This window comes from Rhinoraja longicauda, chromosome 21 (genome assembly GCF_053455715.1).
Source record: "Rhinoraja longicauda isolate Sanriku21f chromosome 21, sRhiLon1.1, whole genome shotgun sequence".
In the NCBI taxonomy this organism is placed as follows: Eukaryota; Metazoa; Chordata; class Chondrichthyes; order Rajiformes; family Arhynchobatidae; genus Rhinoraja; species Rhinoraja longicauda.
In genome coordinates, this window is record NC_135973.1 from 19,605,332 (window position 1) to 19,622,193 (window position 16,862).

At 48.8% G+C, this 16,862-nt stretch overlaps 1 protein-coding gene across 2 annotated transcripts in view; it reads left to right on the plus strand.

Annotated features, from left to right (window-relative positions):
- Nucleotides 1-16,862, plus strand: part of coro7 (coronin 7) — an 80,876-nt gene that overhangs the window by 53,267 nt on the left and 10,747 nt on the right. The window contains exons 10-17 of one of the 2 annotated variants that reach the window (XM_078417985.1): nucleotides 6,630-6,684; nucleotides 8,342-8,399; nucleotides 10,786-10,931; nucleotides 11,635-11,730; nucleotides 12,187-12,342; nucleotides 13,727-13,868; nucleotides 15,022-15,197; nucleotides 16,576-16,684. In XM_078417985.1, coding sequence (XP_078274111.1) covers nucleotides 6,630-6,684; nucleotides 8,342-8,399; nucleotides 10,786-10,931; nucleotides 11,635-11,730; nucleotides 12,187-12,342; nucleotides 13,727-13,868; nucleotides 15,022-15,197; nucleotides 16,576-16,684 — 938 coding nt within the window. The remainder of the gene's footprint in view (nucleotides 1-6,629; nucleotides 6,685-8,341; nucleotides 8,400-10,785; nucleotides 10,932-11,634; nucleotides 11,731-12,186; nucleotides 12,343-13,726; nucleotides 13,869-15,021; nucleotides 15,198-16,575; nucleotides 16,685-16,862) is intronic. The other variant, XM_078417986.1, reaches the window with a different exon arrangement.

The window sequence follows — 16,862 nt, forward strand, 5'->3', positions numbered from 1 at the left end:
TCCAGTGTGTGGCCTCACTCTGGCAAAGGAGGAGGCACAGGACAGAAAGGTCAGTTTGGGAATGGGTGGAGGAGTTAAAATGGTTAGCAACCAGGAGATCCAGCAGGCCTGACGTACAGGAGGCCAGATAGGGAGCATCCAACAATTGTAGTGCAGCTTGGTGGTCGAGTGGAAGGAGACCAGGACATGGTAGTAAACACAGAACCCGTTCAGTATTGGCTTGACAGAAAAGTAATCACAGATCTGGGGGAGGCAGGAGTGGGCCTGACAGGGTATGTTGGGCAGTTGAGTGGCCTCCTGAGCTGGGTTGTTCAGTGACTCTTTGAGTCCGCAACACTGATCCGTGGCTTGTTCTTGGAAAACTGCCAAGCACCCTCTCCCTCCCCACTGATCTCTGGAGAGCAACTAGCTAACTCCTCCAGCTCCACCATCCTGTTTTCTCAACAAATAGATTAGTTTAGTTCAGAGATACAGCATGGAAACAGGCCCTTCGGCCTACCGAGTCCATGCCGACTATCGATCGCCCATTCAACCTAGTTCTGTTATCCCACTTTCTCATCCACCCCCCACACTAGGGGCAATTTACAGAGGCCGATTAACCAACAAAACCCACATGGATGTGGGAGGAAACCCACGCCATCACAAGAAGAACTCCACACAGACAGCACCTGAGGTCAGGAAGCCCATTTCTCTGCCACTGTGAGGCAGCAGCTCTACCAACTGCGGCATCCATCTAGATTAGTTCTGCCTGATTGTCTGGTTGGAAATGTTCTGTACTTTCTCCACCCAGGAAGGCCAATACACACAACCTCAACTCCACCTCGGCACCTCTGCCCCAGCACAGGACTTGGGTTTTGTTTTTTACACAAATGTCTTGTTTTTTGCACTGCCTTCCTTCTTTGAGTTATTTTATGTATCATTTATGTTTTTATTTGCTTTTATGTGTTGTCTGAGTGTACGTGCCTGTGATGCTACTGCAAGACTTTCACTGTACCTGTATTACCTGTACCTGTACCTGTACTCACTGTACCTGTACTCACCGTACCTGTACTCACCGTACCTGTACTCACTGTACCTGCACTCACTGTACCTGTACTCGCTGTACCTATACACACTGTACCTGTACTCACCGTACCTGCACTCACCGTACCTGCACTCACCGTACCTGCACTCACCGTACCTGTACCCGTACTCACCGTACCTGTACTCACCGTACCTGTATCCATACTCACCGTACCTGTATCCATACTCACCGTACCTGTATCCATACTCACCGTACCTGTATCCATACTCACCGTACCTGTATCCATACTCACCGTACCTGTACTCACCGTACCTGTACTCACTGTACCTGTACTCACTGTACCTGTACTCACCTTACCTGTACCTGTACCTGTACTGACCGTACCTGTACTGACCGTACCTGTACTGACCGTACCGGTACTCACCGTACCTGTACTCACCGTACCTGCACTCACCGTACCTGTACTCATTATACCTGTACCTGTCCTCACTGTACCTTTACTCACTGTACCTGCACTCACCGTACCTGCACTCACTGTACCTGTACTCATTGTACCCGTACTCACTGTACCTGTACCTGTACTCACTGTAAATGTACCTGTACTCATTGTACCTGTACTCACTGTACCTGTATTCACCGTACCTGTACTCACCGTACATGTACCTGTACACACTGTACCCATACTCACTGTACCCATACTCACTGTACCTGTACTCACCATACCTGTACCTGTACTCACCATACCTGTACCTGTACTCCCCATACCTGTACTCGTTGTACCTGTACTCATTGTACCTGCACTCTCCATACCTGTACTCACTGTACCTGTACCTTACTGTAAATGTGGGCCGAAGAGCCTGTTCCTGTGCTGTACTGTTCTGCGCCTGGAGTTTTAGTCTCCTTACCTGAGACAGGATGTACTTGCCTAGAGGACGTGCAGTGAAGAGTAGACTGGACCCGTGTCCACCAGAGTTTACAAAATGAGATTGTCTTGAAACATAGATCATAAGCCATTGGAGCAACATTAGGCCATTCAGCCCATCGAGTCTGCTCCACTATTCGATCATGGTTGACCTAATTTTCCCTCTCAACCCCATTCTCCTGTCTTCTCCCGGTAATCTTTGACACCCTTACTAATCAAGAACCTACAATCTCCGCTTTGAAAGTACCCAACGACTTGGTCTCCATTGCCGTCAGCGGCAATGAATTTCACAGATTCACAACACTCGGGCTAAAGAAATTCAAGCTCATTTCCTTTCTAAAGTTACATCCTTTTGAAGCTGTGCCCTCCGATCCTAGATTCTCCCACAAGTGGAAACATCCTCAGCACATCCACTCCATCTAGGCCTAGACTTACAAACATCTAGCATGGTGGATGCAAGGAGAGTGTTGTCCAGCTGACAGTGTGGATCCAGTCTCAGAATGAGTATGTCATCAAGTCATACAGCACGGAAACAGGCCCCTCAGCCCAACCTGCCCATGCTGACCAATATACCCCATCTAAGCTAGTCCCAATTACCCACGTTTGGTCCATAGCCCTTTAAATCTTTCCTACCCATGCACCTGTCCAAATGTCTGAGAAATGTTGTTATTGTACATGCCCAATGTTGTAATGGCAGAGGATTGAAGGGCTGAATGGCTGGCTGCTGTTTCTCCACGGGTGGGTGCAGATTGCCGTTCCTGGCCGGCGGTCATGTGGCCGGCTGGTGCTGTGGACGTTAGGTGCCGAGGTTCCAGGGAACTGGTTCTAAGCATCCCATGCTACAGCTGATAGCAACAGGCTGAGGCTCCACCCCGCGCATGCCCTGTCACTGGGGAGAGATTATCTGGCACCACATCTGACAGTCCCTCTGTTCCCAGCCCACGGCATTGATTTGGACCAAAAGTGCAAATTAAAATTCCCAAGGACTTTACAAAGCTCCTTTTATTGTTAATTATAAGTGGTTTCTGGCATTGATCATCAAAACAGCCCCTAGGACAGGCCACTGGTGCCAAATCCTCCAGGCCAGCTGGATGAAAACACACTGACGACAGCACTGCCAGGGTGAGGGTTTCTCCGCTGCTGATGTGGAACCGGGACTTGCTCTGTTAGTCTGTGCAGCTCAGATTCCCGGGTCTGACAGACACTAACACAGGCCCATTCAAAGCCACTCAGTGAGAGCACCTCAGCAGGGTGGCACAGCAGGTAGAGCCGCTGCGTCACACTGCCCCCCCGACACCTGGGTTTGATCCTGACCTGAGGTGCTGTTTGTGTGGAATCTGCACGTTCTCTCTGTGACCACGTGGTTTTCCTGGGTGCTCCGGATTCCTCCCACATCTTAAAGATGTGCGGGTTTGTAGGTTAATTGCCCCTACGGTGTAGGGACTGGATGAGAAAGTGGGATAACAAACAACTAATGTGCTGGGTGATTGATGGTCGGCGTGGACCGAAGGGTCTGCTTCCCTGTTGTATCTTTCAGTCAATCAATTCTGTGCAGTGCCGCAAGGATCCGTGCTGGGGCCTTCACTGTGGGTAATATTTATAAATGACGGACTGAGAGTGCAGGTGATCTGATCAATGCTTTTAGATGTCATAAAGAATGGAGGAGTTGTAGATCATGCAGAAGGTTGTCAGGATATATTGGGGCATGGATCAGTTGGACTGTGGCGGATGGAATCTATTGTAGACAGGTGTGAGGTAATGCACTTTGGAAAGTCAGGTTCTGCTTGGGCATTTGCAACACCTCAGGGCCACTGATGGACAGAGAGCTCCCACCCACCCTGGGTCTGTCCCTGCTGTGGGAGATGGCACAGCACGTTGGGAGATGGCTCTCCCACGTTGCTGCGTTAATCCCTGTGCGTTCTTGCCCGACATGTGTGGCTCTAAGGCAGCGATACCGGCCGGTGTTGAGGTTCACTCCCTGGGGGCTGGGTCTACTCTGAAGCCTCGGCTGCCTCTCGTCTCCGCGCTGAGGCTGTGAGAGGGGGGCGTGCAGAGCAGAGGCTGACATTTGTTCGGGTTGAGCCTCTGGCTGGGACGTTGCCAGGTCCCTGTGTGGCTGTCAGTGTGGGAAGACTGCAGGCTCAGTATGTAAATAAGTTGTGTGGGAACTGTTGGTTTGTGCGGGGAGGAGGGGAGGGAGAGAATGTAAGGCTGCAGCCTGCGTGACTGTGCAGGACTCCAAGTGTGAGGAGCAAGGAGCTCCGACACTGGACAGTGACACAGCTGAGAATTAGCATCAGAAACAGCGTAGAAAGACATCCAGCGAGGGACCTCACAGCTTCCACCCCCACTCCCCCTGCGCTCACACAACACAGCTCCCACAGCCCCTCTCTGCTCTCACACACAACACACAACTCGCACACAACACTCAGCTCCCACAGCCCCTCTCTGCCCCGTCCTCTCTGCCCTGTGCTCGCACAACTCCCACAGCCCCCATGCCCTGCACACACACGACACACTACGCACAGCTCCCACTGCCCCAGTCTCCAGTATCTGATGTAGAAAATAGAACAGTATAAAAAGACACAAAGTGCTGGAGTAACTCAGCGGGCCATGCAGCATCTCTGGAGAACATGGACAGGCAAAGTTTCAGGTTGTAACCCTTCTTCAGATCTGAAACGCCACCCCATCCATTTTCTCCAGAGATGCTGCCTGACCTGCTGATATACTCAGCACTACTGTTCCTTTTTTTTGCATCTGCAGTCCATTGTATCAACATAGAACAGCACAGGAACAGGCCATTCGGCCCACAATGTCCGTGCCTAACGTGATGCCAGGTTAAACTAATCTGACTGTACGGGATCCATATCCCTCAATTCCCTGCATATCCATGTGCCCGTCTAAAAGTCTCTTAAATACCATGATTGATATCTGTCTACCACCACCCTTGGCAGCATGTTCCAGGCACCCACCACTCTGTGTAAAAAAAAAATTGTGCTCAACACATCTCCTTTACACTTTGTCTTTCTCACCTCATAGCTATGCCCTCTAGTCCTTGATATTGCCCCCTGAGAAAAAGGTTCTTCCTCTCATAATGTTATATTCTTCAATCTGGCCTCCCCTTAGCCTCTGTTGTTCTAGGAAAAACAATCCGTTTGCTCAATTTCTCCTTCTAGCTCAGAAGGAGAATAACTTCTTCCCTGCAACCACCCAGATTCCCCCCCAAATCTGGTGAAATTCCCCTGCATCCTCTCCAAAGCCCCTTTCTCAGTGCATCTCCTGATCTGTGTAAACCAGGTGCCCTGGTAGCGAGATTGGATGAACAGATGGGCCAAACGGCCTGGGCCAGTGCAGTGTGGTTGTGTGTGTGTAGCTGCTGTACCCTATGACCAAACCACCCCCTGGTGGCAGTGAGAGTTACTGCAGACGGGGCAGGTCTGCCCTAGCCTTGGCTGCACTGTTTACAACGCATTGTGGTGTTCTGTGAGAACCAGCCTGAGCCACGCTCGCTGATGTAACAGGGGATGTCCTTTTAATCTAAAGTCCTCAGCAAGAGGCCTTGCTTCCCCGCACTCACGCCAGCTAAAAGCTGCTGTGTTTTGCCTCCAACTGCGATCGGTTTATACTGCTAGTATCCTCATCCGTTGTGGTGGTGTGACGATATCGTGATTGGGACATGGTCCCACTGACAACTTCAGTAATCCACTCTCCAATTACTCACAGATCGTGATGGTTCAGTATCTGGCTCCACAGGTTCTGCTTCCCACGCTCACATCAAACTCACCCCATTCCCTGCACTCCCTTAAACTCACTGGGGCCCCATTTCCCACGCATCCCATTTCCTGTCCTCCCACAATGCTTATCGGGATAACCATAACAATGCAAAACTGAAGTCTTAGTGCAACCAAAGATACAGTCTATAGACTGTAAGATCATAGTTGCTGAGGTTGGTGTTGAGAAGGTTAGGTAGGGTTGGTGGTTGCAGGGAAGATGTTATTCTTGAACCTAGTGGTCATGGTTTTCGGGCTCCTGTACCGTCTCTCCATTGGTAGCAGTGAGATGAGAGTGTGGCCAGGGTGCTGTGGGTCTTTGATAACTGGCAGTTGTTTTTGAGGCAGTACTTCCTGTAGATTCCTTCGATAGTAAATATCTGTGATGGATCAGGCAGTTTAGTTTAGAGGTACAGCATGGGAACAGCCCCTTTGGCTCACCGAGTCCATAGCGACCATCACACTGTTCACACTGGTTCTTTGTTATCCCATTTTCTTTTCCATGCCCCACAAACCTGCATGTCTTTGGGATGTGGGAGGAAATTAGAGCACCTGGAGGAAACCCATGTGGTCACAGGTGGAAAGTGCAAAGCTGAGGCATTGGCTCTACCAGCTCTACCGCACTCTGTAGTCTCCTTAGTTCTTAGGCGTGAGACCAGAATTTAGAGCCCTGTTTCTATAAATTAGAGAGGAATTTACAAAAGGGTGCTGAAAGGTTCTGACTGGGGAACGGGGGCTTGGGAGTGGACGAGCTGATGTGGATATAAGGGGCCTCTAATGTCGTTCTGCCACTGGCTGGTGATCTCTGACTGAGACCCAGCCCACGGTGAGTTGGGCAGTGGGTGGGTCTTTTTTTGGGTCTCTGCTCCCGCTGTGGAAAGTGACCTGATGTGCTGTGTTCCCCTTTCACCAGCTCACTCATCCCACTCTACGACGTTGACTCCGGGTTGCTGATCCTAGCCGGAAAGGTGAGCAGTGATGATCTGACCTTCATTTACTCACTCACTTTCTCACACAGATACAAACTCCAAACCCATGCAGAGCTCTGTGAAGCATATCCCTCTGGCCCTGGGTGAGGCAGGTCTCGTCGGAGTGAATGTTTTAACAGGGGTTTTGACTTGTGACAGGAGGAGAGATGACGGAGGTGCGGAAATTGGTGGGAATGGATAATGTCTGAAATGCAGTGTGACAGTAAAATCCCGTACTATGACAACCCTATCAGTCTTATAGCTGCTTGCAATCTACCGGCATATTTGTTCTCTAATTGCCGTTGACTATTTGGGGGCCTATAGTACACTCCCAACTAGATGATCATCCCTTTCTTAGCTTTCCCAAATAGCTTCACTGGATGATCCATCAGTAATGTTAGGACTACTGCAGTGATGGTGTCCTTAATCAAGAAAGGTCTCCCTCCTCTCTTTCCCCATCTCTGTCTCACCTGTAACACCTGGACCCTGAACATTAAGCTGCAAGTCCTGTCCCTCCCTTAGCCAGGTTTCCGTATTAACTGTAACGTCCCAGTCACTCCACACCCTGAGTTCAGATGATGGAGGTGTGCGAATTGGTGGAAATAGTCAATGTCCAGAATGCAGATTACAGACGCACAAATTAAACAGCTTAGCCTGACCGTGGGGCTCGATCTCCCTTTTCAAACACAAGGCCATGGATTCAAAGCCCGATCCAAAGCTTGAGCACCAAACTTCTGCCAGAGTCCCTTCATGAATAGCCCGTCGTACACCGGCTGAGTCTGGCCTCCCTGTTAGACAGGCCATTCATGAAGGTCTGTACCGCACAGGACTCTGACAGACGTTTGGTGCTCACGCTTTGGACTAGGCACTGAACCCCAGCCACAGCCACCGGCTCAGCTTGTCCTACTGCCTGTGAACAGGAGGGGGACCTTGGCAGCGTCAGGGACCAGAGGATCTAAGTCTGGGAGCTGTCACTGTGGGGCAAATAGAGATGACAGTTGTGCTGTGTGCGTATTTGTGTGTGTAGGGGCATCTGTGAGTGTGGGCATTTCTGTGTATATCTTTGAGTGTGCACATGTATCTGCGTGTGTGTACATGATCGCATGTGGGCATGTCTATGCGTGTGCTAGTCCATGTGCTTAGAGCATCTGTGTCTATGTATGGGTGTATCCGTGTGTGCATGAATCTGTGTATGTGCCTGTGTGTTTGCGCATCTACGTGTGCTTGCATTTGGGTATGTAAGTGTAACTGTGTGTATACATGTGCATCTGTGTACGTATGTGTATCTATGTGTATGCATGTGTGCATCTGTGTATGTATGTGTATCTATGTGTAAGCATGTGTGCATCTGTGTATGTATGTGTACCTATGTGTATGCATGTGTATCTGTGTATGTATGTGTATCTATGTGTAAGCATGTGTGCATCTGTATGTATGTGTATCTTTGTGTATGCATGTGTGCATCTGTGTAAGTTTGTGTATCTGCGTGTGTGCATCTGTATGTATGTGTATCTGTGTATATGTTTTTTTATGTGTGTATGTATATGTGCGTCTGTATGTTTGTACGTGTGTGTGTGTCTGTGTTTGTATGTCTATGCATCTGTGTGAGTGTGCACGTGTTTGAGCTGAACCTGATGATTTCTCTTCTTCCCCGCAGGGTGACAATGTTCTGCGATGTTTTGAAGTGTCTGCTACAGATGCTGCACTAACACAAGGTGAGGTTCAGTCCCACCAAGAGCTCCAGCTCCAGCAGAGTGGGAGTAAAACAATTCCCTCAGGCTGGCTGCAACGAGGGGGACCTGGGGATCAGTTGTTCATCTTCTACACAAACCTTTAGTCTGAAGGGGCCAGGTTTGCTGATGTGAGTGAAGCTGATGCAAAGGAGTCAGTGGGATATAAAGCCGCTGAATGAGTGAACAACATCATGGCAGTGGAAAATGGAAAATGTGGAAAATTGCAGTCATAGAAACATGGAACATAGAAAAATAGGTGCAGGAGTAGGCCATTCAGCCCTTCAAGCCATTACTGCCATTCAATATGATCATGGCTGATCATCTAAAATCAGAACTCCGTTCCAGCTTTTTCCCCATATCCCTTGATTCCTTTAGCCCTTAAGAGCTAAATCTAACTCTCTCCTGAAAACATCCAGTGAATTGGCCTCCACTGCCTTCTGTGGCAGAGAATTCCACAGATTCACAACTATCTGGGTGAAAAGGTTTTTCCTCATCTCAGTCCTAAATGGCCTACCCCTTATTCTTAAACTGTGACCCCTGGTTCTGGACTCCCCCAACATCAGGAACATTTTTCCTGCATCTAGCCTGTTCAATCCATTAAGAATTATATATGTTTCTAAATTCCAGTGAATACAAGCCCAGTTGACCCATTCTTTCATCATATGTCAGTCCCGCCATCCGGGAATTAACCTGGTGAACCTACACTACACTCCCTCAATAGCAAAAATGCCCTTCCTCAAATTAGAAGACCAAAATTGCACACAATACTCCAGGTGTGGTCTCACCAGGGCCCTGTACAACTGCAGTAGAACTTCCTTGCTCCTAAACTCAAATCCTCTCGCAATGAAGGCCAACGTGCCACTAGCTTTCTTCACTGCCTTCTATAGCTGTATGCTTACTTTCAGTGACTGATATAGAAGCACAACTAGATCTCGTTGCACCTCCCCTTTTCCTAATCTGACACCGTTCAGATAATAATCTGCCTTCCTGTTCTTGCCACCAAAGTGGATAACCTCACATTTATCCACATTATACTGCCTCTGCCATGCTTCTGCCCACTCACCCAACCTATCCAAGTCACCGTGCAGCCTCATAGCATCCTCCTCGCAGCTCACACTGCCACCCAGCTTTGTGTCATCTGCAAACTTGGAGATATTATATTTAATTCCGTCGTTTAAATCATTAATATATATTGTAAATAACTGGGGTCCCAGCACTGAGCCTTGCGGCACCTCACTAGTTATTGCCTGCCATTCTGAAAGGGACCCGTTAATTCCTACTCTTTCCTTCCTGTCTGCCAACCAGTTCTCTATCCATCTCAATACCCTACCCCCAATACCATGTGCTCTAATTTTGCACACTAATCTCTTGTGTGGGACCTTGCCAAAAGCTTTTTGAAAGTCCAGATACACCACATCCACTGGCTCTCCCTTATCCATTCTACTTGTTATATCCTCAAAAAAGTCCAGAAGATTAGTCAAGCATGATTTCCCCTTCATAAATCCATGCTGACTTTGACCGATCCTGTCACTACTTTCCAACCCGACTCATCAACTTTGGTTCACAACATAAAAAAGCAGGGTACATTTTGTGCATGGGCCTGGGTTTATTGTGGACAAAGTCACTGAGAAAAGCTAAAAACAGTTTAAAGGAGATGTGCGGGGCAAGTTTGTTTTATCCAGGAGTTGTGGGTACCAGGAACGTGTGGCCAGTAGGTATGGTGGAGGCAGATCCAATAGTGGCATTTAAGAAGTTTTTAAATAGACGCATAGAAGGATATGAATCACTTGCAGACAGAGGAGATTAGTTTATCTTGGCATCATGTTCGGCACGGACATTGTGGGTTGAAGGGCCTGTTCCTGTGCTGTACTGTTCTGCACCTGGAGTAACGTGTGCAGTTTTAGTCTCCTTACCTGAGACAGGATGTATTTGCCTAGAGGAAGTGCAGTGAAGAGTAGACTGAACCCGTGTTCTCCAGAGTTTACAAGAAGAGATCGTCTTGAAACTTACAAGTCTCTTGCAGAGTGGATGCAAGAGTGTTGCCCAGTTGACAGACACACAAACACATAGGGTTGATAGGTTTTGGGACATTATGGGAATAGAGAGAGGTGGGGTGAAGCTGAGGTGGAAGATCCTGATGACTGGTGGTTTAGGTTTATTGTGGTCACGTACAGAGTACTGTGAAAAGCTTTGTTTTGCATGTTGTCCAGGCAGATGGTGTGAACTCCCCCCATGCTCGCCCGAGCCTGGTTCGTGTGGAGTGGGGCAGCGAAACCTTGAGGGTGGTGCTGAAGATCTTGGGCAGGGGGATGGGGGGGGGGGGGGGGTTTATGCACTCTAGATGTAAGTGTTTGTGCGCCCTCCACAGTCGGCCAGTGCCTGACAGAGGTGAAGTCCAAAGGTGTTGCAACAGTGCCCAAACTCGCGCTGGACGTGATGTCGTGTGAAGTGATCCGCCTGCTTCAGCTGACTGAGAATTCCATCGTGCCCATCAGCTACAGAGTGCCCCGCAAGGTAACCCCCTCCCTGGCCCTGCACATCGCCGCTCGTCACCCATCAGAGGCAGACCCCACCGCCTTTAAATATCCCAACGTCCTCCATGTGGACACCATCTCAGAACCAGTGATATTTTCTCTTCCCATCGGTCACTCCCACTTCATCCCATTCCCCCAAACAATTTTATTTAACTAATTGTGTTTCATTGCCTAATTCTCAATAGTTACAGGACAATTAATCTCACTCTCTAAAGGTCCTGTTGCTGTTTCCCACATTGACTGTGGCCTCTCCTGAGCTTGTATGGTCCATCATCCAGCAGAAGTACCAAATTACTTTCCACTTCCTCCAACACGGACTCTAAGAAATTCCAACAACCAAAATATCTCCACGAGCGTCCCCCATCCCCTTTCCACCGATGTATTTCCGACCAGAGCCCATTCTATCAATGAACACTGCTTCAATCAGACCTGCACCCAGTGATGGCCCCACACACTCCCTCGCCCCAAAATCCGCTCCCCTCCCCTCACCCGAGAAACCCACGATCAGACATACAGCCACAGTAACTCAGCAGCGATCAATAACCACCTTCAATAAGATGCTCCAGCCCACCAATTCATCAACGTAGGACCGGCCTTAGAGGCAGCAGCTGTTCAGCAGAAGAAACCTGTTCCTTTTCCAACAGCTGCCACTGCTGTAACTCTGCTTTTCTCTGTTCTCCCAGTCTCTCCAGGAATTCCATGCCGATTTGTTCCCAGACACTCTGGGAAAAGTTCCGGCAATGTCTGCACTGGACTGGTTCAACGGTTCCAACAAACAGGTCAGTGCAGGTCCCACCAGGGTTATGTGATGGCTGGGGTCATAGATCATTTCCCTGGGTTATTCGCTCTGATCTCTCACTCTTGGGGCCCTTTCTGATCTTTCACTCAGATCTTTCACTCTGATTTTTCACTCTGATCTCACTCTGATCACTCACTTTGGGTCTCACTGGTCACTCTCACGGGGACGCACTCTGTCACTCTGGGCTCACATCTGCTAGTCTGAATCACTCTCAGGTCCATCCACGCCAGGGATCACCGGTGAACACGGGCTCTCACTCACGGTCGCCTCGCGGGCTGTTTCCCCTCCCCTGGGGTCTCATTCCCCCCACACCGGAGAGCTGTGCTGCTCTCAGGGCTCTGCCCAGCTCGGCGTCTTGCCTGGTTCTCTGTGACACTGGGGTATGTTGGACTATGGGGCTTCCTGACGGGTGTACCTCCTGCTTTTACCCCTGCAGGTGCCGAGGGTAAGTCTAGCACCAGGCAAAGGCAGCAGGCAGGGCTTCACCTCTGGCGCCCTGCCTCCCACCCTGGACACAGCTACACAACCAAGGTCACAGGCTGCCAAGGGAGGCGGAGAAAAGGAAGAAGAGTCCTGGGGAGCTGGAGACACAGTAAGCAGCGTTCTTGTTGATATGAATCATTTCCCACCATGATTGATTAAATGATACAGCATGGAAACAGGCCCTTCGGCCCACCGAGTCATCGATCACCCGAACATGCTAGTTCTGAAATCCTACCTTCTCATCCCCACTCCTTACACACTGCAGCACTGTTGTTAGACATGAACAGCTGAGGATGGTTTAGGCAGGGCAACCATTGCGAGGGTCTGGATGAGCAAGGGGGCTACATGTTCAGTATATGAGGCTCCAGAACAGGTGAGTGTAAGATAGCCGTGTGTTCCGGAGAGCCCAGAGCTTGACCAGAGCCCAGTTAGACCTCATTGGAAAAACCCTGTGCATCAGCTGAGACCAACCACATCCTTACAACTGCCACCTCCCTGTGTATTCATATAATGCCTTCAGCACAGGATGGCACAATGGCGCAAAGGTGGAGTTGCTGCCGTATAGCAACATAGATCCTGGTTTGATCCTGATTACTGCTGTACAGGTGCTGGGTTTGTACATTCTCCCTGTGACTGGATGGGTTTTCTCCAGGTGCTCCGGTTTCCTCAAAAGACGTGTAGGTTTGTAAGTTAATTGGTGTCTGTAAATTGTCCCCAGTGTGTAAAATTGAACCAATGTACGGGTGATTGCAGGTCGGCGTGGACTTGGTGGGCCGAAGGGTCTGTTTCCACGCTGTATCTCTAAAACGTTAAACTAGCAAGGGAACAATCTAAAAACAATTTACTCTTTGCCACATGACAAAGGGGTAATAGAATTGGTGACCAAAGACTTGGTCAGGGCGGCTCGGTGTTGTAGTGGTAGAGCTACTGCCGTGCAGCGCCAGAGATCCGGGTTCGATCCTGACTATGGGTGCTTGTCTGTATGGAGATGTCTGTATTGTACGTTCTCCCCGTGACCTGCATGGGTTTTCTCTGAGATCTTCGGTTTCCTCCCACACTCCAAAGACGTACAGCTTTGTAGGTTAATTGGCTTGGTATAAATGTAAATAAATGTTTTAGAAAATGTAAAAAAACTCAGTGGGCCGAAGGGCCTATTTCCGTGCTGTATCTCTACATTAAACTAATAGTGTTAAGGAACATCAAACAGGAAGGAGTGGTTTAAGCAGAAACATCCAGAGCCCGGGCTGCCACCAGTGGACTGTTTGAACCGAGAAGGGCAGGAAGCCCGAACAAGAGTAGGCAGAGATTTAGAGGGTGGCAGGGAGAACGAGGTTAAAGAGAGAAGGGGAAAAGGTGTGAGCCATCGGTGCTGGCTCGTGTATCACCAAGCAATGTAACCGTGCAGCCAGATTCCCAATTCTGCTCAGCACCACTGGGGGAAGGTTACTGGCTGTTCCTCTGTGAGTTCTGATCTCTCCTTGCGGCTGTGTGAGTTCCAGGTTCACAGTGGACAGATATCATCATCAAGTTCCAATGGCTCGCTGACCTCGCCGTCCGTTACCTCCCTGAACAGCACAAAGTCCAGCGATTCTGTCACAACCCCTCAAAGCCAGAAATCTCTGCACAACTTCCTGGGTGAGTTGAAAGGAGAACCGAGAAAATGCCGATGTTCTAGGTGTCTTGGAATGAGTCGAGTAGCTGATGCCGATGGAAAGTGGAGAGGCTTTGTGCAAAGGGCCAGGGGATCGGTTGATCAATCAGATGGTGTATCATGAGGCTTTTAATGCAAGGAGGTAGGCGTGCAAGAGGGGTCAAGTGAATGTGAGGTGTTGCACTGGCAGGGGTGCCCATAGAGGCATCGATAATAATGGCATTTAAGCTGTTAAATAGACAACATGAATTTGCTGGAAACAGAGAGATTGAATTGAATTGAATTTATTTGTCATTCAAAATAAATATGAACAAAATGTTGTTACCAAATAGTCATAAGAATAAAAAGCAAACAAAACACAATTACATAAATTTAACATAAACATCCATCACAGTGACTTTCCTCCAGGCACCTCCTCACTGTGCTGGAAGGTAAAAAAAGTTCTTATTTCTTCCTTGCTGCGTCGAGGCAATCGAGGCTCCGATATTGAAGCCCCCCCCCCGGGCGATGGAAGATGTGGATCAGTGCAGGCAAAATACATTATTTTAACATGCATCATGTTTGGCACAAACATTGTGGGCCAAAGGGCTTGTTCCTGTGCGGTAGTGTTCTGCGGGATTGCATCTCGAGTGCAATGAGCAGGATGTGTTTGGTGTTGGGATGATTTACTCAGTTGATCCTGAGATAAGGGAACTGTGCAGTAATAGGATGGGCTTATCCTCACAAGAGTTTGGAAGAATGAGAGATGCTTTCAGTGAAACATGAGTGAGTCGTTGCTGAAAGACTGCTTATCTTGGCTAGATAGTTGGGAACTAGGGATCAGGCACCATATTAGGCACAGACTGAGGAAAAAGATATTCCTTCACAATGATGTCTATTTGAGATTCTCTTCTCCAGAGGCCTGTGGGTGTACATGTGCTGAGATTGATCTATTTTTATCAGTGGATGTGGGGACAGAGCAGGAAGAAAGACTCAGCCACAATCCTGCTGAAAGCAGTGTGGAGTCAGGGGCCGTACAGATGTCTCCTGACCTTGCCTGTATTCATACAACAGCGCTGTTTGGTGTGGGCCCAGCAGTGATGTTTGCACTTTGTGTTGCCACTCTCTGAACATCTGCTTCTTCATTTCACCCTTCAGGCACAAATTCAAAGTTCAGACACATTCAGGGGATTGTGTCGCACCGGGACACACACATCACCAACCTGAAGGGACTGAATCTGACCACCCCTGGCGAGTCTGACGGCTTCTGCGTGAATCGTGAGCGAGCTGCCGTTCCACTGTCGGTATCAGGAGGACAGATCGCTGTGTTGGAGGTGATCACTTAGTCATAAAGACATACAGCACAGAAACAGGCCCTTTTGCCTAACACGTCCATGCCAACCAAGATGCCCCATCTACACTAGTCCCACTTACCCACGTTTGGACAACATCCCTCTAAATCTTTCCTATCCATGTAACTGTCCAAATGTTGTTATTGTACCTGCCTCACCTACCTCCTCTGGCAGCTCTTCCACACACCCACCACTCTGTGTGACAAAATTGCTCTTCAGGTTTCTAATAAATATTTCCCCCCTCACCTTAAACTTATGTCCTCTGATACTTCATTCCCCTATCCTGGAGCCAAAGACTGTTATCACCCTATCTATTCCCCTCATGATCTTATACACCTCTGTAAGATCACCCCTCAGCCTCTTTTGCTCCAAGGAATAAAGTCCTAACCTGTCCAACCTCTCTCAATCGCTCAGGCCCTTGAGTCTGGGAAAAATCCTCTTAAATCTTCTCTGCACTCTTTCCAGGGTGGCCCCAACCTCTATTCCTGTCAATAACACGAGGGTGGATGTTCCTACCTAGGTCCCTATGTAGGGGACAAGTCAGATAGAAAGAAGAGCTCCAAGTGCAGCAGTGGGAACTTTACTCTCGATCTAAACTGCACTGTCCTTGCCCTGGGAGTGTGTGATGGGACAGTGCAAGGGGAGTTCCACTCTATATCTTTACTTGCTGTGTTGTCCCTGCCCTGGGAGTCTGTGACAAGACTGTGCAGAAGAAGCTTTATTCTCCACCCACACTGTGCTGTCCCTGCTCCAAGAGTACAAGATGGCTCAGTGCAGAGAGCTTTATTCTGAAGATAGACACAAATTGCTGGAGTAACTCAGCTGGTCAGGCAACATCTCTGGAGAACATGGATAGGACCTTTCTTCAGACTCTATGTCTTCATGTCAGCTTTATTCTGTACTCATTGTTCATGACATCATCTGCTGAAAATTTGCTGCTCAGGCAACTGAGAAGGAGACAGCAAGCGGTACGTGAAAAGAGAGAGAGTGTGAAGTGTTTATGAAGGCAAAGAGAATCCAATAAATTATCAAAGAATATTAAACAAATCGTAAAATTGTTATAGACAAATCAATTAAAAGAAGGTTTGGTTTGAAAAAAGGAATGGCCCAGAATGCTGTAGAACACAAGGTGCTGGAGTAACTCAGTGGGTCAGGCAGCATCTCTGGAGAATATGGTAAGGAGATGTTTTGAATCAGGACACTTCTTCAGACTCTATGTTCTCCAGAGATGCTGCCTCACCTGCAGAATTACTCCAGCACTGCGTGTTTTTCCTCAAGATTACGGCATCTGCAGTTCCTTGTGTCTCCAAGTTTCTTGCTACATGATAGATCTTTGATTCATTCTCCTTTTCTCCTGCAGCTGTCGAAGCCTGGCCGGTTACCGGATTCCTCACTGCTCACTATCCAGAACACTGCAGCCGTTGCCGACCTCTGTTGGGATCCCTTCGATTGCCAGCGCCTTGCAGTTGGTACTGACACTTCAGCGTCCGATCTCCCTGGGCAGGTCCTTTATTGGGGAGGCAATGTTGTAAAATGTTTCACTGAAACAACTTGGGGTGCAGGTGCACAAGATGTGAGAGAGAGGGCTGACTGCTGAGATGATGGGGGTTGATGTATGAAGAGATATTGACCAGGTTGGGCTGAAGG